The sequence below is a fragment of the Gobio gobio genome (assembly GCF_949357685.1).
Source record: "Gobio gobio genome assembly, chromosome: 10".
NCBI lineage: Eukaryota > Metazoa > Chordata > Actinopteri > Cypriniformes > Gobionidae > Gobio > Gobio gobio.
Window position 1 is genome coordinate 1,443,514 of NC_137116.1, and position 20,768 is coordinate 1,464,281.

At 39.4% G+C, this 20,768-nt stretch overlaps 3 protein-coding genes across 3 annotated transcripts; all 3 read right to left on the reverse strand.

Annotated features, from left to right (window-relative positions):
* Positions 1-8,062: 8,062 nt before the first annotated feature.
* Positions 8,063-10,161, reverse strand: nppa (natriuretic peptide A). Its single transcript, XM_079826243.1, has 2 exons — positions 9,994-10,161; positions 8,063-9,369 (listed from the first exon to the last, which is right to left on the reverse strand). The coding sequence occupies exons 1-2, from the start codon at positions 10,105-10,107 to the stop codon at positions 9,064-9,066; spliced, it is 420 nt and encodes a 139-aa protein (XP_079682369.1). The 5' UTR covers positions 10,108-10,161; the 3' UTR covers positions 8,063-9,063.
* A 2,267-nt stretch (positions 10,162-12,428) lies between these two features.
* Positions 12,429-13,445, reverse strand: nppb (natriuretic peptide B). Its single transcript, XM_079826654.1, has 3 exons — positions 13,276-13,445; positions 12,941-13,196; positions 12,429-12,803 (listed from the first exon to the last, which is right to left on the reverse strand). Exons 1-3 carry the CDS (start codon positions 13,390-13,392, stop codon positions 12,787-12,789), a joined length of 390 nt encoding a protein of 129 aa, XP_079682780.1. The 5' UTR covers positions 13,393-13,445; the 3' UTR covers positions 12,429-12,786.
* A 6,566-nt stretch (positions 13,446-20,011) lies between these two features.
* On the reverse strand, positions 20,012-20,503 carry nppal (natriuretic peptide A-like; the record flags this gene model as incomplete). Its single annotated transcript, XM_079826942.1, has 2 exons — positions 20,392-20,503; positions 20,012-20,314 (listed from the first exon to the last, which is right to left on the reverse strand). The coding sequence occupies exons 1-2, from the start codon at positions 20,473-20,475 to the stop codon at positions 20,012-20,014; spliced, it is 387 nt and encodes a 128-aa protein (XP_079683068.1). The 5' UTR covers positions 20,476-20,503.
* Positions 20,504-20,768: the final 265 nt, after the last annotated feature.

Here is a 20,768-nt window from a genome sequence, read left to right on the forward strand (position 1 = left end):
TCTATGGAGTCAGAAGCATCTGAGGTCCCTTCGTGCTGTCCATATCCCAGGAGAACTGAACCGTGCAGCCGACGAGCTCTCATGGTCTCAGCCACTTCCTGGAGAATGGAGACTCCATCCCCAGATGGTCCAGCTGAACAGTTCGGCAACGCACAGGTAGATCTGTTTGCCTCCCACGACTCTTCCCATTGCAGCCTGTTCTATACCCTGACCGAGGGCACGCTCGGCACGAATGCACTAGCGCTGGCCGCGGGGCCTACGGAAATATGCGTTTCCCCTCGTGAGCCTTCTCGCACGAGTCCTGTGCAAGATCAGGGAGGACAAGGAGCAGGTCATGTTGGTCGCCCCGTATTGGCACGGCCAGACCTGGTTCTCAGAACTCTTACTCCTTGCGACAGCCCCTCCCTGGCCTATCCCTCTGAGGAAGGACCTCCTCACTCAGAGACGGGGCACCCTCTGGCACCCGCATCCTGAGCTTTGGAACCTCCACGTGTGGCTCCTGGACGGGACGCGGCAGGTTTGAGTACTTTACGACCTCTGGTGGTGGCTACCATCACTTCTGCTAGGGCAGAGTCCACTCGGCATGTCTATGTGTTGAAGTGGAACCTCTTCGTCACCTGGTGTTCTTCCTGCCAAGAAGACCCCTGGAAATGCCCGATCGGGTCCGTGCTCTCGTTCCTCCAAGAAGGGTTGGAGCGAATGCTGTCTCCCTCCACCCTTAAAGTATATCTGGCCGCAATATCTGCCCACCACAATCTCTTGGAGAACAAAAAGGTAAGTCAGCACGACCTGGTCAGGAGACTGAATTCTCCTCGCTCTCCCCTCGTACCCTCTTGGGACCTCTCAGTAGTCTTAGATGCTCTGCAGAGGCCTCCCTTTGAGCCTTTGCGGTCGATCTTAAGTTCTTGTCTATGAAGACAGCTTTCCTGACCGCATTGCCCTCCATCAAGAGGGTAGGGGACCTGCAGGCATTTTCGGTTGACGAAGCGTGCCTGGAGTTTGGGCCGGCTAACTCTCATGTGATCCTGAGACCCCGGCCCGGATATGTGCCCAAGGTTCCCACCACTCTGTTCAGAGACCAGGTGGTGAACCTGCAAGCGCTGCCCTTGGAGGGGGCAGACCCAGCCTTGGCACTGCTCTGTCCATTACGCGCTCTCCGTGCTTACGTAGACAGGACGCAGTGTTTCAGGACCTCAGACCAGCTCTTTGTCTGTTATGTTGGAGAGCGGAAGGGAAGAGCTCTCTCAAAGCAAAAGCTGTCTTACTGGATAGTGGACACCATTGTTTTGGCTTACCAGCAGCAGGGTCGACCATGCCCCCTGTGGCCTCCTCTTGGGCTGTAGCGCATGGCACCTCGCTAACAGACATCTGCAGAGCTGCAGGCTGGGCGACACCTTACACATTCGCTAGATTCTACAATCTCCGAGTGGAGCCTGTGTCTGACTATGTACTCGCCTCCACTAGTGGCCGGTAATGGATTAGGCTCAGGTGTCTTCGCTTGCTCGCCATTCCACTCCACGGACTGGATACGTGCAATTTCTCCTCAGGTGAGCTTCCCGGAAGCCCTGAGTTCCTCCAGCACTGTCGACGCCGACACCGACACCAGTAAGTCTGCCCTCTCGAGCCCAGACCCTCGTGCCAGGTGCCCCTCCGGCGATCCCTACACGTGTATTTCTGCCGTAAGCCTCCTTAGTGAGCAGGTGTCTTTCCCTTGGCAAGTCCCTGCCACCCCTGGGGTTAAAAATCCACCTTCAGGTGGTACCCCAGAGTTCTCCATATGCAGCCCTTAGCGGGTCATATGTGTATTCTCTAAGTCCTCCCCACGGGTAGACATTTTGGCATATCTCCACCTGGAATATGCTTCCCAGTGTTCCTTGGTATTCCTGTGATAAGTTGGAGTCCTTTGTCCGTACTAGTCTTACGACAGGGTACTCACACTTACGCAGGGCACTGGAGGATAGCCAAGTGGCGTCATTGTATTGGGATCCCCATTCGTTAGTCACTAACGTTACATCGTAGTGACTGAACGAAAGGGAACGTCTTAATTACGTATGTAACCCTCATTCCCTGAGGAGGGAACGGAGACGCAACGTCCCTTTGCCACATCCGCTGTACTGCTGGAATGGCCAGGAGTTCCGTCCTGGCTCCGCAGCAGATAACAATGCGATGTTGCCAGTGCACTTCCTTATATACCCACGCGGTGGGGCCAAGGGAGTAGCCCAGCCCTCGGAAAGCGTACCACCCATAGGCACGGCCATTGCTAACCAATCACCTGTTGTTAGCATCCCATTGACTCCCATTCATTTTGGCCTCACTTTGACAGTGAATATCTTTACACCTGAGGCGTTTAAAGACTCCATTCGCCCATTGTTTATTTCTAAACAAACACGACAATGTATAAAAGGCTCCATTACCTTGTATCTTACACTATCGCCCAGTTGAAGCTGTTTTTGTAAAATATAGGCTAACGATTGCGTCATAACCACGAGACTGTCGCGCTGTTGAGCAAATTACCGTATAGACCTGAGGAGAAGCTTGTAGGCAATCTTTTACTGTCTATGAGGCAATTGGGGGAACGTGGAGGCATAAACGCAGATAGAGATGTTGCAGATCCTGCTTCATTCATCAAAAGTTGCTCCTGCTCACCCTCTCTGTCTCTGCAAGATTCGGTGATTCAGGTTTTACGTTGCACAACTACTAGAAGACTTGCCACTGTCGGGCAGGCTGAGCACGTCACATCTATGTCGTCAAGCTCAGTCTGAGGCTGCGCAGTACGCTCAGCCATCAGGAAGTGAGTGCTCCTAGTGTGTCTTCAATTCTCTCCGTCGAAGTCTATGGGGTTGCTGTGTCCATTTCTTTTACTGTCTATGGGTGGGGCGGAGTTACGCATGCAAATTCCGCATGCCCATGGCATTGGCACTGCCATTGGGCGCTGTTTGACTCCTCGTAGGTAATTGGCTCCTAAACAAAACCCCCCATTCGTTAGTCACTAACGTTACGTCTCCGTTCCCTCCTCAGGGAACGAGGGTTACATACGTAACCGAGACGGTTTTGGTCAGAATTTCTACAGCATGCCTAATAGCATTTATGAAACTCTTCATATCCTAAAATAGTTAAAAGGTTAGTTCACCCAAAACTATAAATAAGGCCTTCTGAAGCGAATCGATGCATTTGTGTAAGAAAAATATCTATTTTTAAAACTTTATAATTCAAATTTCGGCCAATCGCCAAAATCAAGCAACAATTACTGCCATTATAAAGCTTGGATTAGCCAGGACCTTTTTAATATAACTCTGATTGTATTCGTCTGAAAGAAGAATGTCATAGAATGACTTGAGAGTGAGTAAATCATGGGGTAATTTTCATTTTTGGGTGAACTATCCCTTTAAGGTAACTAATTTTATTTATTAAATGTCATGCTTCCACTAGGAAAACATTATAAAACATTTCAGCTTATTCATGCCATGGCATTAATATTAACAGGATGGGGAATCCATATATTTGCTCACCTTTTGAATGGCATATACACTGTGTGCAGAATTATTAGGCACGTTGATTTTCTGATCATATTTTTTTTCCAGGCACATTTGACCAATTCCAAACCGCATTAAACTGAATAAATACTATTCATTTTGTATTTAATCATTTATAAGTGATATATAATTGTTCATGAAGGCTGGAAATAAAAAACACCTTATATTCATGTGTGCAGAATTATTAGGCATGTTTCTTTTACAGATAAAATGAGCCAAAAAAGAAATTTAACTCTGACTGAAAAGTCAAAAATTATTAAATGCCCATGAGGATACAATACTAATGCAATACTAGACATTGCAGTTAAGGCATGACCATTGGACAGTGAAATGCTCATTGGGTCAGCAGGATCAGAAAAAAACATGTGGTGGAGAAAAGACACCTGCTGCAAAATAATTAAGAATTAAGGTGAAGAATTAAGTGTGAAACCATCAGGAACCCTTTAGTCTCCAGCTCAACCATTTTCCAGAGCTGCAACTTACCTGGAGTCTCCAGAAGTGCAAAGTGTCAGGATCTCAGAGACTTAAAGGTCCCATGGCATGGCATTTTTCTATTATTTTATAATGTTTCCTGAGGTGTACTTATATTGTTAGTATGATTTTTACATCATAAAATGTCATAATTTAGAAATAAAAGGCATTTTTCAATACTGATCTTTGCCCTGTGGCTGAATGCCCTGTTACAAGAGGCATGTCTGCTGTGAGACTTCAGTAAAAACGCCCACTGTTGTGATTGGCTGTCAGGGGGGAGGGGGCGTGGTTTAACGAGGTCTACGAGACACGAGCAGGCACGAGCTGCTGCCAGAGAGACGGATGGACCAGAGTTCACTTCACATCAGTTCTCTCAGTCTCAGATCAGTGAACTGTTGTAGTTACAGCATATACTTTAGGTTATTAGTCTATTTCTAGTCGGAGGGACTGTCACTCATGTCAGAAAGTTAGTAACTTTAGTAAATTATGGATCAGCGCTGACTGGAGACGCGAACCGTTTAGAACAATTCAGTCCGATTTGGTGAACTGGTTCGGTTCACTAAAAAGAACCGGTTCAAAAGAAAGATCATTCGCGAACCGGACATCACTAATGTACCAGAGACTGAGCTCAGCGATTGCTAACAAAGTTATTTATAGTAACTACTGAGTTATGAGAGCGCTGTCAGCGCAAGTTTATTGTGTTTGTATCTGAGAGTTCTGAATAAACACCCAGTCCCAGTCACACCGAGTCCGTCTTCATCATTATTACCAACTTTGTAACACATGCAAAGTACCATTACAGCTGTCGAGATGAACGAGTTACGAGTAAGTGTTGATAATAGCATTATTTTTTAGATATGTTCCTATCATATGAAAAGCGTCAGTGACGCGCATTGAGTACACAGCCCAAACAAAGACACAACAGCATTAATCGAATGTAATCCAGTTTATTGTGGGAATAGCTGGCTAGCCCATATACCGTCACGCTTACCCCCCTTCTGCTTAATCTCGCGCCGCGTTTGGTGCCTCCGCTGTGGGCCAGATGCAGTACTGGGGGTCGGTGATGTTGAAGGCCGACTGGCCAGTGCAGCCCGAGCTTCAGCGTGCGTGAGGTTTATCTCTAAAGAGATGTGAGTCTGCTGATGTTGAGCAGAAACGACTGTATCCATATTTTAGAACAGATAGACGCGATGAGGACATACAAAAACACTGACTCACAAGATAGAAAACACGAAAACACCGTTCTGTCGGGAGAGAGAGAAGCCGCAGCGTGTGCACGAATAATAAGTAATTAGCTACACATCAGAAATCACTGATCACAGATCAGAAGGAACTGAAAAAATACTTATGTTTTCATTTGTACATCCAAACACTGAGAAACTGCCAGCGTTCACTCGTTCACAAGCAATGATCTCTCGAGCGCTTGCATGGGCGTGCCAGATTCTCTGGGTGGAGGAAAGGGAGGTAACCGTTCCTTCTTGGACATCAAACCAGGAGACTTCAGGGTTGGCTCGTCTGGCCTGTCATTTTCTCAAAGGCAGAGAAAGACAGCCAGAACTCGGGTTTACACCGATCAACATTTCTATCCACTTGGGGACAATATTCAGGCTAGGGGAACTCATATTAATGTTGAAAAACCTCATAAAATGAAAATTTCATGCCATGGGACCTTTAAATTAGGTAAAGAATCCTAAAAAATGACCCCCACTAAATAAGAATTACAAGCTGAAGTGTTGTAAAATACATGAAGTTTTTTTTTATATACAGATTGAAAATGACTCTTGAAGGACCAGCACCACATCCTCTAGTACCAATGTTTGAAGAATTAATCTTCCAGAATCTGGCAGTAAGTTTTGGGAGTTCATTTTAGTCCCTCCTGTCCGTTTTGCAGAGATGGACTAAAAATTAACTCCCAAAACGACAGTGTACAAATACACAGCTTTTAATGTTTTTGTATAAGGTCTCTTATTCTCATTTGCTGCATTTAATTAAAAAAAGTAATACTGTAAACTATTACGATATAAAAAAAACTTCCATTTTAATATATTTTCAATTCAACACTGTAACTTTCTGGAGAATGATGGCATTAAGGAAATTGCTTTTTTTAGTTAAATGAATAATACTATGAAAGTGATATCAACGAGTGACAAAGGTAAAATACGACTATAAATTGACTCTTAGTAAAAAATTATGCATATTTGTGAGATAAAAATTAAGAAACAGGCATGGCAACATCTGCTCAAACAAGCAAATTAGTGAAATGTTTTAAAATGCACTTAATTGTGATAAAGCAATAAATCATGATTTCTATCATTGTGAGTTTTATGTATTATACAATATTAAGACATTTATGATGAGTAGGCCTTCATGAAAATGCACTTTAGAAGGAATGAGCACTTTGGCATGAATAAAGAGTCCCTGCAGCTGCTTCTCAGTCAGTCATATTCTCAGTAGAGCTCACTGCCTGATTCATTAAGTTCTTCACAGCCGAGTGTGTGGAGTTAAACACGCTCTGACACATGCATCAAACCTCCTAATGTAGGCTGATGTGTCGGACATGGACTATTTCAGCACAAATCTGATTTCCACCAAGGAAACAAGGCTCATAAAATGTTGAGAGCTAATTGTGGCTTTCCTCAATGGCAAATTAGGACGTTGTCATTTTGTTTTCATTCCAGTTCACATCTGTGCTTTTGTATTAAGGATGCGTTTAGTGAAGGAGGAAGGCAACGTGTTCGTAGATCTTTCAAATCTATTACAGATCTCTCTTTTATATATCACTGACACAGACTGACTTAATTTTTTGCTATTTTTAAATGTCTTTTACATATAGATTGTATTATTTTACCATCGTTCCAGACCCACTTTCGATCTTAAACTATGAAAATCATTACAAAAATATGAATCAGCCTTTTATATGTTAGTAACACTTTACAATAAGGTTCCATTTGTTATGTATTAACTAACATGAACTAACCATAATATAGAATTCTAGCCATGTCATTATATAAAAAAAATGAATTAAAAAAATTCATATTGTCTTTTCATCACAGTCATTGACATAATTGTTATATTGTATATAATGTTCATGACTTTCAGACAGAATTCTCTCATGATGAATCTCTGATCATTATGTATCAGTATCCACTGACATTGTTAGTGGACAAATGCAATAAACTGGAGTTTGAAAAATGTGTTTAATATTCAACAGATCCAAAAGTGCCCAAAAGAGACGTCAAAAAGTGACTCATACACACCTGTAAAATACACACCTGTATTTGACCATATAGGTCCAATACAGGTACACTGAATCACTTTTTGACAGTCATCTTAATTTACCTAAATTGACCATACTCTGTCATGCCCCTTTCAATCCTTTAATGCCTTTTCAGATCAGTGGGTGAAAATCCTGTCCCGATGGAAGTCTACCCAAGTGTATATGAAAGTGTAAAGATGATTGTCCGCCACCTGGAGGACGTTTTGCCTATGGTCATACATCATATCTGCCACTTTATCTCTCAGTGTAGTGGATTAACTCGCTGGCTAACACCAATCCTCACCTTCAGGAATGACACACGCTCCTGCAGACTTCATCTAATGAAGGATATGAAGGCCTCGCTCGTTCTCTTGTCAGTGCTAACTGGATTCACACTAGACCAGAGAAATCAGTCTCTGACAGTCTGTTAGTGACGGACTCGCGGAGGAGATCTGAAGTTTCTAATGAGAGCCGTTCACTGCGGCAGCAGCCTGAAACAGAGGCATTATTCATGCAATCAGGAGAGACCCCGCCGAGCTTGTGTAATAGGATTAAGGCTGACATGGCTGTAGTTTTTTAAGGCTTAGGGCAGGTGTTGATAAGCTCAGGAGTAATAACCACCTGCAGCTGTTGGACTCATTACAGTGCCCTGTAATGAGTCTGATAATGGCCATTAGAAGAGATGGTGTGGGTGTTAAATGAGTCACAACGTAGATTCCTTATGAATGGGAGAAAGGGGTTGATGGTGGTGAGTTTCTATGTTGAGTTATGTTCTCTCTCGCATTCACCGTTAAACAAATACTACAATTCAAATGAATTTTATTAGCATTCAGTACTACATCTTAAACATACTGTTCCCGAAACAAAAATGTAACGTGTTTTAGTTTATTTCTGAGTACAGTTTCAGCTGTAGAAATGTGCGACACACAAAAAGAATAACAGAAGTGCTACTTAGAAAAGGCCAAGCAGGAGTATTCAAATCTCATCAACCTCATATGAATGCAGAATAAGTAAAGCATTAATAATGCACATAATTATGGCATATACTGTACGTATTTCAACATTCCTATTTGCACTCAACTACTTGTACATAATAAATATATCAAACAAATATGAACCATCAGATAATATAATGCAGATGTCACAACAGGGATTGCAAAATATGGAAGGGTTTTGTATCAAAGTCTAGTTTTCTCAAGATTTAAACAAACATTTCACACAGTTTCAGTTTAACATACATTGTGTAACATTTTGCTTTCATTTTCATGTTTTCTACCCCTACAAATGTGTTTCCATGTTAACCATTATTACTACTCATGCAAGTTTTATGAGTTCATATTACGAGATGTCACTCTAAGAAAGGTCAGAAACATTGGGCCAATGCAGAAAAGGTCAGAAATGTTGGGGAATATGTTCATATGAAGTCATTTTCATTTACATTTTTCAAGGAAATGTCCGGAAAATTAACGGAACGTCCTGGCAGAAAATTAACAATATCTTTTTTTCTACAGATTTTTTTTCCCCCTACAGTCAACATGAGATTATTATACTTTTTCCCTTTTTCACACCACAGAACCATTCAAAAGTACTTATCGAAGGCATAGGTAATTAAAAATGGAGAAAATTGTGACCTTAGATTTAGATATACGTTCCCCCTTATAAATATGTACATTTTAATCTAAAATCATAATTTTAAGTGAAAAAAAAAAAAAAAAGCTCATGGACAACTATCCACGTGTAAAATAATTTATATACCATAAAAATATATTGTCATTTTAACATCACTGTATTCGCTCGTTGTAGCTAACCTTTTTTAGAGTTGCACCCAAGGGTGCTGGTTGACCCTATGCGATCCAGCCTTCCCCCAAAACAGCCAGACAGGCTTTTGCTCCGGGTTGACATGAGAAGATCTATAAGGCGATTTCTCTGTGTCTCAAATCCAACCGGGAGGTTGGTGTCCTCCGCTGGAGGTGCTTCTTCCTCTCTGTCTCTGTCCCAGGATGTGGAAGCGGGGCTCTGCTCCAGCATGGTGTTGCTGTCTTCATAATCGACGGCTCTCTCGGAAGCTTCTTCTGCGCCCAGGGCCTCCTCAAACTGCTGCAACAAGCTCTGGTAGAGCAGCAGAGTATAAACTGAATTGAGTAATAGCATTTCCTATTTTCTTTTCTTGAAATATGATTTAGTTCCTTTAATATTCTTTGCATGTTCAAGCTGATATGGTATATAACCATTTTTGGTTCCCCAAAGAACCTCTCAGAACCTAAACTTTATTTCAACGGTCCACAGACATTCTACTAACTATAACTACATGTCGACTAACTCTCAATAGAGTATTTGATGCTCCCCGACAGACATTCAACTGACTATAAGTAACTTTGCAACTATGTCAACTTATTCTACTCAACCAAACCCTAACATAACAGCCCACTAATACTCTGAGAGTTAGTTGAAATGTAGTTAGAATGTCTAAAGTGGACCATTGAAATAAAGTATATCCCAGTTTTTTTCTCTTAGAACATTTTAGTCTTAACCTTTTGTGCAATGGAAAAGTTCCATGGATGTTAAAAGTTCTTCACAGAGAACCTTTAACGTTTAGTTTTAAGAATGTAGTTTCTTTGCTGTTTAGCTCACAATAACTCTCATTCAATTCAAGGCCTTAATGGAGTAAACAGATCCAAACAATCTAATTTCCCAGCAAGTTCTCTTGATTTTTAAGAAAAGTGATTCAAATACCTTCAGCTTGGCCATGTTGCTGGCAGAGCTGTGTCTGCTCAACGTATGCGCTTGTACATCCATCTGGTGCCAAAGCAGGACCAACAGTCCTGTAAGAATTAGTCCTCTGATCATCTCTGGGTTCCTCTGGATGCTGTTTCTTGCCCTCTAAACTAGTCGTCTGCCTGCTTCACTCTTATATAGAGACAGTCGACTGTCAGTAGCTCATCCTTTGTAAACTGTGTGAAGTGCATTCCGACACCTCATCTCTGATAACGTTCCTGGACTAGATTTCCTTTTAAGTGGCTGTTTGGTGCAATGAGGTGCCTTGCTGGAGAACTCCTGATCTGTAGGTCTGGTAACTCGGACACAAACAGTGACCTCAGGCATCATTGGGAATGCATCCGTCACACGAGTGTCTCACATGGTTCCGGCATCACCTCAGAACTGATACAAAAGACAACTAAGTATACCATAGGGGGTTAAAGCAGATGATGGTCTATATATAGTCGAATGATGTTGACTGAAAATACACCAGAACTTTTCCCCCTGTGCACGTTTGTGCTAACTAAACTAAACTAATTTTTATAAACTGGTTAATAGACACATTTTAATACAGAAGGCAATATACAATCTAGAGTGATAGTTTCAGTGCCGAACAGGAAAGCTGACAGGTTTAGCTATTTGCTGTCTTATAAGTATACCTAAAATAATCTGTTGCAGAATCAATATAATGGTTATGAGACCATATGAAGTGGCTGATAGGGGAGATGGAGGCTACTTGTCAAATATTTTACTTCAGTGAAAATTTCTCAGGATGAGTTCAATACCGGTCAAAAGTTTGGACACATTTCTATTTTTTATGTTTTTGGACGAAGTCTCTTATTCTCATCAAGCCGGCATTTATTTGATCAAAAATACAGGAAAAACTGTAATATTGTGAAATATTATTACAATTTAAAGTAATGAGTTTCTATTTTAATATACTTTAAAATATAATTTATTTCGGTGATGCAAAGCTGAATTTGCAGTATCATTACTCCAGTATCCAGTGTCACATGATCCTTCAGAAATCATTCTAATATGCTGATTTATTATCAATGTTGGAGACAGTTGTGCTGCTTAATAATTTGTTATAACCTGTGATACTTTTTTCAGGATTCTTTGATTCTTTTTGAAAGAAATTAATACTTTTATTCAGCAACGATGTTAAATTGATAAAAAGTGTTAGAAAAGTTGTCTATTTGGAATAAATGCTGTTCTTTTTTGTTATTTTTAAATATTAGGCAGCACAACTGTTTTCAACATTAGAAATAACTGAATATCAAATCAGCATATTAGAGTGATTTTTTGAAGGATCATGTGACACTGAAGGCTGGAGTAAAAATTAAATGAAAATTCTGACAAATTCAGGTTTGCATCACAGAAATAAATTATATTTTAAATGATTAAAATTATATAAAAAATGTAAAATTATATTAAAATAGAAATCCATTATTTTAAATTATAATAATATTTCACAATATTACTGTTTTTTTCAGTATTTTTGATCAAATAAATGCAGCCTTGATGAGCGTAAGAGACTTATTAATATTTCCAAACATTTGACCTGTACTATTTAGCATATATATATATATATAATATGCTATCTAAAATGAAACAAGGCATCTTCTATAGTGTATCTGTATTTAAAATGTATTAAACAATACAACAATTTTGAAACTCAAACAATTCAGGTAAAAAAAGTGATGTGCAAGAAATATCAAATATCCTTTTGGCCATCAGAAATGAATGATTTGCTATGTATAAAACGTGACAACTTGCCCCGACTTGGCAATTTTAGTTTGGAGGAAAACCTTATAGTTAAATAGTTCAGTTTTCCCATATTTATTAACAACTTCAACTGCAAGACTTTTTTGTTCTAAATTTCACCACCAAACATAACAACTTATAGGCCTAATTTATTGTCATAATCAGGATTATGACCTTGAGTTCCCTTGAGAAATGTGAAGGGATGTCGCTGTCCGTGGTGCTGAAACAAGTTTCATTGATAATGATGCCCTGAGGATGGAGTCCATTTGTTCCAAATGTAAAGTGCAGTACAAATAAAATGTATTATTATTATTATTATTATGGACAGTTTGATCACTGAAATCATGTTGTTGTTTTCAGGAAAATAGTGCAAGAACATTATCACTCCCTTAAACTATAGTACTTGTAAAGAACTATATCTTTATCTTCCTGTACAGTGACCTTGAGTTTAGGAAAGGCACTTTATAAACAAAAATTATTATTATAATTAAAATATTATAGAAAGCATAGCAGAGTTTAATATAACCTCATCACATTATGATTTAAAACTTGATTATGTACTGTGAAAACTCTTTCTACAATCACACGAATGGGCTGTTGAAAGAAGGAAAATCAAAGAGAAAGAAATACATCCAAAACCAAGGCATGTGTAAACATTTATTGTATATTAAAGAGGGCATGTACAACTGATTTGACTGACAAATTAAATTAAAGATGCATATAAATATAAAACTCCACTATTTAAATAATTTAATAAATAAATATGCATAGTTAAGAACAATTTTTGGAGTCTGTTACAGATAATAACATTGTACAAATATTTTGTCAGGAAACCTAAAAAATGTCCTTCAAATAGTAAAATCTAAATTTAAGTTAACATAATTATTTAACCTGAATACATAAGGTTACACCAACAAAAGTCATTGTACGGTCAGATCAAGTAAGTAATAACTGCACAATGTTTCAATGTTTACAGTGTAGAAGCTTCTAATCATTAAGACTTCACTTCTTCTTAGGACCTGAAAAAAAGAGAAAAAGAGACAAATGTGTTAAGTTAGTGACCGATAGGTGTCCAAAACCTGTTCATTAATTTGTATTTAACGTATGCTATGTTCCTATTAACTGTAGCTGCACAATATAGAAGTGAAGTTGTTACCTGACCGCCGGACAGTGTTACATCCCAGGGACGACATTGAACCGATTCTGTCCAGTTTGTGCCCAAAACACCCAGATAATCTCTTTGAGTCCAGTCGGACTGTCCTCAAGTCCCGAGCAGACAGATAGTCTCTCGTGTCAGTCTTGGGAGGAGGTTCAATGAGGGTTTCTCCAAGATTGTCCGCTTCTTCTTTCACTTGCGACAGTATTTGGTCTTGAAAAGAAGCAGGAATGGACTCCAGTCGCTGTAGAAGAAACTGAAAAAATGTGGCTCATTATTCACTGTTACAGTGTTAAGCAAGTTTTTCTTTCTCTTATTCCTTAATTTAATCTTACCTTTAAGACATCCATGTCCTCTGTGGTTAAGGCTGTGTTTTGTAGCGGGAATGCGCCCACCAGCTGAACGCTGAAGAGTAAGATAAGGCAGACTAGAGGAATGTCAAGCGATTTCATGTTTCCTGACTTGTTGCTGTTCTTCTGTCTCCTCTGTGTCGTTGTCTGTATACTCTCAGTTCAGTCTGAAGCTCTTTTATACCTAAAAGTTTGACACGCCAGTAATGTGAAGAATGTCTGCTGCATTCCGACACCTGATAAAGGCTGCTGTCGGAAATGAGTCCTTATAGACGAGTCCAAATGAGCCATACCAGTGACGGAAACTCCTTAATGATTACATATAACTTCCCTGAAATCATCCACATCACGTGTCTTACATGGCACTTTAAAGCAAGTTACAGTAGGCTACACGTTTTATGACAACACTTTATCTAACTTAAAGAGAAAATGAAAATTAGCCCATGATTTACTTACCCTCAAGTTATAGGTGTATATGACATTCTTTCAGACGAATACAATCAGAGTTATATTAAAAAATGTCCTGGCTCTTCCAAACGTTAGAATGGCAGTGAATGGCTGTTTCTGTTTTAAAGTCCATAAAAGTGCTCCACAAGGCTCTGGGGGGTTAATAAATGCCGTCTGAGGCGAATCAATGCATTTGTAAGAAAAATATCCATATTTAAAACTGTAATCTCTAACTTCCGCTAACTGTCGTATGCGCGTTCAAGAGAGACTGACGTTCCAGTGTATGATGTAGGACGCAGGTGTAGCGTAAGTTCCGGTGACAAACGCGGAAGCACAGAGGATAGAGCTAAACAAAACTTGGTTTTCACGAGAACTAGCATATTCTCACCGGAGCGTCCTACGTCATATGCTGGAATGCACTTCACCGGTCATAATGTTATGCCTGATCGGTGTATATTTTTTATATGAACTATGTTTGATGATGATGTTATTTTACATGTGTGTAAGCAATCTTCTATAACTTGTTTCTTCTTCTTCTTCATCTGTGTTTTAATCCAGAGATTCTACACTCTTTTAGAATATGCGTTTTTCTCATGAGATCGGATTAACTTTTTAATGAACTTTGTTTTTAATGGATAATTGACATGCCCATTTGGACCAGCTATTGCTATGCTGAAGTATTCTGGAAATATCTAATTAAGAGATATCAGAATTAGGAGATATCAGAGTTGGGGAGGAAAGCAATAGCCTAAATTATGTTTATAAAAAACAGCTATGGGTGTAATGTGTGTTATGGTTTAGCTCCTGTGTATTTAACTGATCTTCTCAGCCTTATAACCCATCACAATCTTTAAGATCACTAAACTCTGGGCTTCTGGTAATACCTAGGATATCTACACTCACCTAAAGGATTATTAAGAACACCTGTTCAATTTCTCATTAATGCAATTATCTAATCAACCAATCACATGGCAGTTGCTTCAATGCATTTAGGGGTGTGGTCCTGGTCAAGACAATCTCCTGAATTTCAAACTAAATGTCAGAATGGGAAAGAAAGGTGATTTAAGCAATTTTGAGCGTGGCATGGTTGTTGGTGCCAGACGGGCCGGTCTGAGTATTTGACAATCTGCTCAGTTACTGGGATTTCCACGCACAACCATTTCTAGGGTTTACAAAGAATGGTGTGAAAAGGGAAAAACATCCAGTATGCGGCAGTCCTGTGGGCGAAAATGCCTTGTTGATGCTAGAGGTCAGAGGAGAATGGGCCGACTGATTCAAGCTGATAGAAGAGCAACTTTGACTGAAATAACCACTCGTTACAACCGAGGTATGCAGCAAAGCATTTGTGAAGCCACAACACGCACAACCTTGAGGCGGATGGGCTACAACAGCAGAAGACCCCACCGGGTACCACTCATCTCCACTACAAATAGGAAAAAGAGGCTACAATTTGCACGAGCTTAACAAAATTGGACAGTTGAAGACTGGAAAAATTTTGCCTGGTCTGATGAGTCTCGATTTCATCCAGCTTCGACTCCTGGATGTGCATCCCACAAATCTCCATCAACTGCAAGATGCTATCCTATCAATATGGGCCAACATTTCTAAAGAATGCTTTCAGCACCTTGTTGAATCAATGCCACGTAGAATTAAGGCAGTTCTGAAGGCGAAAGGGGGTCAAACACAGTATGGTGTTCCTAATAATCCTTTAGGTGAGTGTAAGTCCACTAAAGGAGGAAGAACGTTTTCATATTTGGCACCTAAACTATGGAATAGCCTTCCTAATAATGTTCGAGGCTCAGACTCCCTTCTCCAGTTTAAATCTAGATTAAAGACACATCTCTTTAGCCAGGCATTCACATAACTGGAGTACAAGGTTATGAGATGCATTATGTCAGTGCACATGATTGTCTTTGCGTAATGCTTTGAACAGCAGCTACGCTAATTATTTTTCTGTTCTGTTTTATCGCGGGACGCCCATCCCAAGGTAACTAGAGAGTCCGTCAACTCCAGTCTGGATCGAACCTCTCGTAAAGACTGCAGATGACCAACACCTGTGAAGAGACGACTCAACTCCTGCAAGGACTTCAGATGACGCAACACGCACCCATGCTCATCTCTATATACCCTATTCATTAACAACATGTATTCTTATTTCACTTATTTCTGTGCCTTAATTATTATATTGATTAATAATAGATTGTTAGCTAATTTGTGTGCTTTGTAAATGTCCATTTCTGAAATACATAACATGGACAAATCACTTTAAATTGTAATGTAGACGCATGCATTTTCTGTGAAGCTGCTTTGAAACGATATGTATTGTGAAAAGCGCTACACAAATAAATGTGAATTGAAGTGAATTATGACAAGCGATAAAAGCCATCATGAAGTCAGCAGTAAAATATGTTGGTCAGATCTTGAAATACATATTTACAAACATACAGTAATGATATAGTGAGGAATATGTTAGGTGTATAGGCTTACGTCCCACTTTATATTAGGTGGCCTTAACTACTATGTACTTACATTTAAATTAATAATTTGATACAATGCACTTATTGTGTGCATACATGTTTTTACATTGTACTTATGTTTTAAAAAATACCTGCATGTAATTACATCTGCAATTAATTTCTGTAATTACATTTATAATTACACTGTTGACCCTTCTCTTACACCTAACCCTACCCTTAAACTTACCCATACCACCACACCTGTCCCTAACCTTACCCGTATCCCACCTCAATAGAAGCACAAATGTTTTACAATACAATATGAACACAATAAGCACATTGCACTAATTTTTGATGTAATTACATAGTAGTTAATGCCACCTAATATAAAGTGGAACGGGACAATGAAATTGAAACACCTGGTATTAGACCACAATAATTTATTCGTATGTTGTAGGGCATCCTTTTGCAGCAAAAACAGCATCAATTCATCCTTCACAGTGGCCAGAGGGATTCTGAGCCATTCCTCTTCCAGAACAGCTAACATGTGATGCTGTTGGAGGAAACGTTGTCTAAGTTGCTCCTCCAAAACACCCCAAAGTGGCTCTAAAATATTCAGTTCTGGTGACTGTGCAGGCCATGGGAGATGTTTAATTTCATTTTCATGTTCATTAAAGCATTCTGTCACAAGTCTTGCTGTGTATTGGTGTATTATATGCTGATACACGGCACCCCATACATGATCCTCCAGAATGGCTCGGTATCCTTGGCAGTGATGCGCCCATCAAGCACAGTAGGGAATGCCATGATATTGCAGCCCAAACCATCACTGATCCTCCCCCATGCTTCACTCTGGACTCATCCGAGAACAATACATGTTTCACATTGTCTAAGATTTGCACTGCTGGACCATTGAAACTGACATCTGGCATGGGCACCAGTGACCAAAGGTTTGGCTATAGCAGCCCGGCCATGAATATTGACCCTGTGGAGCTCCCAACGAACAGTTCCGGTGGAAAAAGAAGAATCGAGGTGAGCATTTAATTCTGCTGTGAGTTGGGCAACTTTGGTTTTATGTTTTTTGGATACAGTCCGGGTTATACCTGGACATCCCTTTCAAACATGCAGCTTCCTCTTGGGTCGACAGTTACTCCTGTTTGATGTGGTTAATCAAAAAATTATTTTACGATGCTGTTCACTTTATTTAAACAATTTTGATTGAACGCCATCATATCAGGTTTCAATTCTTCAATTCATCATTCTGGTTCAAATGTGATTGCTCCATGTTAAATTGTCTTGAAACAGTTACTCTTTGAGTTAACTCGATGTTTTCTTTATTAAATAACGTTTCAATCAAGTCACCCATTCAAACAGGACTTTCACATCCCATCATGCTTGGAAAAGGTGCTGATGAGAATGAGAAAACGGAGAGGCTTGTTAATATGTAATGTTCTATAGTGTTGGTATTTCAAAGTTTCTGTTATGTTAGTGTTTCTGGGGTTTACCATTATGTGGTGAAGTGTTAAGCTTTTGCTTGGTTTGATGACCTGCTTACAAGAATTCAAATTGTAGGATTATTCAATTTAAATGAAAACCACAAGTTAAACTAAAACCATTCAGTCAAGTTAAATGAACACCATTGATTCTAGTTATAGTTGTGCAAGGTTGATTCTATTGGGTTTTTCTTGTTTCAGTCACATGGAACCACTGTCCATGATTGAATAATTTTCAGCCAAAGAGCTATTTTCTGGATACTATGGCTCTCGATACACCACAAAGACTTGCTGTCATGGTCACAGATGAGCCAGTGAGATGCGCACCAACAATTTGTCCTCTTTTGAACTTTAATATGTCTTCCATTTTGTTGTGTGAATTCCATTATTTTATGTACAGCTGTGCTATTGCTCTGCTAATTCAACCTTCACACACTGCTCTTACTGGTGGAATGTGAAATCAGTGAAGACTGGACACCAGGCCGAGCATATAGGTGTGAAACCTCCCACATGGAAACCTCCAATATTAGGTGTGAAACCTCCAATATTGGCCAGGGTTTCAGTTTCATTGTCCAACCCCTGTAGGCCTACTCATATCAGTGCTAATTTAAAGGTCTCAGCCTTCACTCCCAAATGTCTCATTTCATTTGTGGTTTATAATAAATAAAGGAAAGTAGATAGACAGAAACAGGTTTTCGAATATGAATGAATGAAAGAATAAGGCTTGCATTTGTTCTGGGAATAACCAATGATTAGCAATGAACAATTACAGAGTATTTATAAGTTGTTTCTCTCAGGGAAACATTTCAGTTTGTTCTCAGATCGTCTGTTTTCAGTTTTCAGCTTGTTCTGTGGTCTGTGGATCAGGACCTATAGGCTTCGAGTTTTTGATTGTTTTCGATAGTTTTACAACAGTTATTTAAAAACAGCCTTTAACACTTAAAATTAGGGCTGTCAAAAGATTAATCGCATCCAAAATAAAAGTTTGTGTTTACATAACATATGTGTGTGTACTCTGTTAATTATTATTTATATATAAATACACACACATTCATGTATATATTTAAGAAATATTTGCATGTATATACTGTATATACATTTATATAATCTATAATATATATAAATATAAATGTTTTATATATAAAAATAATATTTTTTTCTTATATATACATGCTTGTGTGTGTATTAATATATAAATAATAATTAACAGAGTACACACACATATATTATGTAAACACAAACTTTTATTTTGGATGCGATTAATCGCGATTAATCTTTTGACAGCCCTACTTAAAATATAGCGATAATAATAATATATGGTTGTTTAATTGCGAAAGAAGATGACATATCATAAATGTTCATATTTTATTCAGTAGCAAGTTTTGTATTAGCTACTCTAATTTACTTTTTCTGTATATAGCTAGAATTTTGTTTCTGTGCATGTTGGGTCACACCTAAATTATAAAAAATAGGCTACATAAGATCTCACTAGATAGTTTTTAAATTAATTATCTCAATACATTATCCAAGTGGTCACAATAAAGTGGACCAGTTCCAGCATACAATACAAAAAGGTTTATCATGTATCCCAAATGTTTTAGACATGCAACATCTAAATAAAAAAAGATTTTATTTATTTGCATTAAATTAGATCAAGTAGAAATGGATCCTTTTAGTCCCATTTGCACTTTTGAATCACTGATTTGTTATGAAAATCAATACTAGAAAACTATAATGAAACTCTTGAAACACCTTAAGGATGCAGGGAGCAAAATGCTCTTTAAGTTTAGTTTTTGATTTTTGTCTCTTGCACATGAAAATGAACATACGCAGTACTTTACACTCTAAGTTCACAGTCAAATTTACTCACAGCTTTAGACCACATTGACACACATGTTATGCAAAATATTTATTTTGCAGCAATATACATTATCTATACGAGTGGATTTAGAGAGGACATAAATAATAATAAATACATAAATAATAAACAAAACAGTCAAACAGTACAAAGCAGCAGTCATGGAATCTTCAAATACAAACTATATACATGTCTAAATCTTTAATAAATAATGACCAACACATACAGCATCACTTGAACACAAATCTACGGTAAACTTGCAGTCAACACTTCTTTTTTTTTTCTTTTCTTTTTTAATCGAAGATATGCTGCCAAAGTGTGTCAAGTAAGCTATTTCAAGTCCCAACCGGCAAGAAGTGACATGACATGAAGTAATAAGACATGACTTATTTTTATTTCTAATACGCGTTTGAACAATTTCCAATGTTTAAATCTCGTCAAGATAACATCCCCTGACATACCTTCGCTTAACACCCGAGCCCGCTAAAAGACCCGATTCTTTCGAGTCTGACCCCAAAGCAGCTCCTCAGTCCGCCTTTCTTGAATCGACTCCATGAGCGCTTGGATGTGGACAGTAAGTCACCTAGGAGACGCTCGAACGCTCCATCTTTCCCAGCCAGCGCTGAGTTGCGCGCGTCTGATTCCCGCAGTTGCTCCGCTCGCTCGTCCAATGCGCTCTTCTCCGCTCTCGCATCTTTCTGTTCCATCGCCGACTCATCCGACTCCACAAACGGCGTGTTGACTTCTTCATCTAACAGCTGCTTAAGACTCTGCTGTCAAATGCATTTGATAAGTGAGGGTCTATTAAACGTATAAGAGCAGTGAGCCCAGACTTAAAAAAACTCACCTGTAAACTGGAAACTGGTTTGGCACCGACCAAGTTTAAAAGTAGAAGTGAAGACACGCAGAAAATAGAGATGTTGGCGATCATCGTTGTTGAAGTATTCTGGAGAGCAGCTCTTCTGCGGGATCTGCGCGCGGCTATGTTTACTCTCGTACCCAAGCACCGTGTCCAGGTGCGCTCTTTTATTTCGCTGCTTTCGTCACGGTCACCCAGGAAAATCTAGCAGACCCTACGGGGAGGGCTCTTCATTTTCATCAAGATCCCACATCGTTGAACCATCATTAAAATGGTGACGTGCAGGAGCCTCCTCCAAATTGTCAATGCATTGTGTCAAGTGCAGAACTCCATCTCGTGTCTTGTCATTGAGGTACTCTAGCCTC

Coding starts and splice junctions, on each gene's coding strand:
- nppa (XM_079826243.1), bottom strand. CDS start 10,107: ATGATCAGAGGACTAATTCTTACAGGACTGTTGGTCCTGCTTTGGCAC. Junction 9,370..9,993: donor GCAACATGGCCAAGCTGAAG/GTATTTGAATCA, acceptor CTGCTCTACCAG/AGCTTGTTGCAGCAGTTTGA.
- nppb (XM_079826654.1), bottom strand. CDS start 13,392: ATGAAATCGCTTGACATTCCTCTAGTCTGCCTTATCTTACTCTTCAGC. Junction 13,197..13,275: donor AGGACATGGATGTCTTAAAG/GTAAGATTAAAT, acceptor ACATTTTTTCAG/TTTCTTCTACAGCGACTGGA.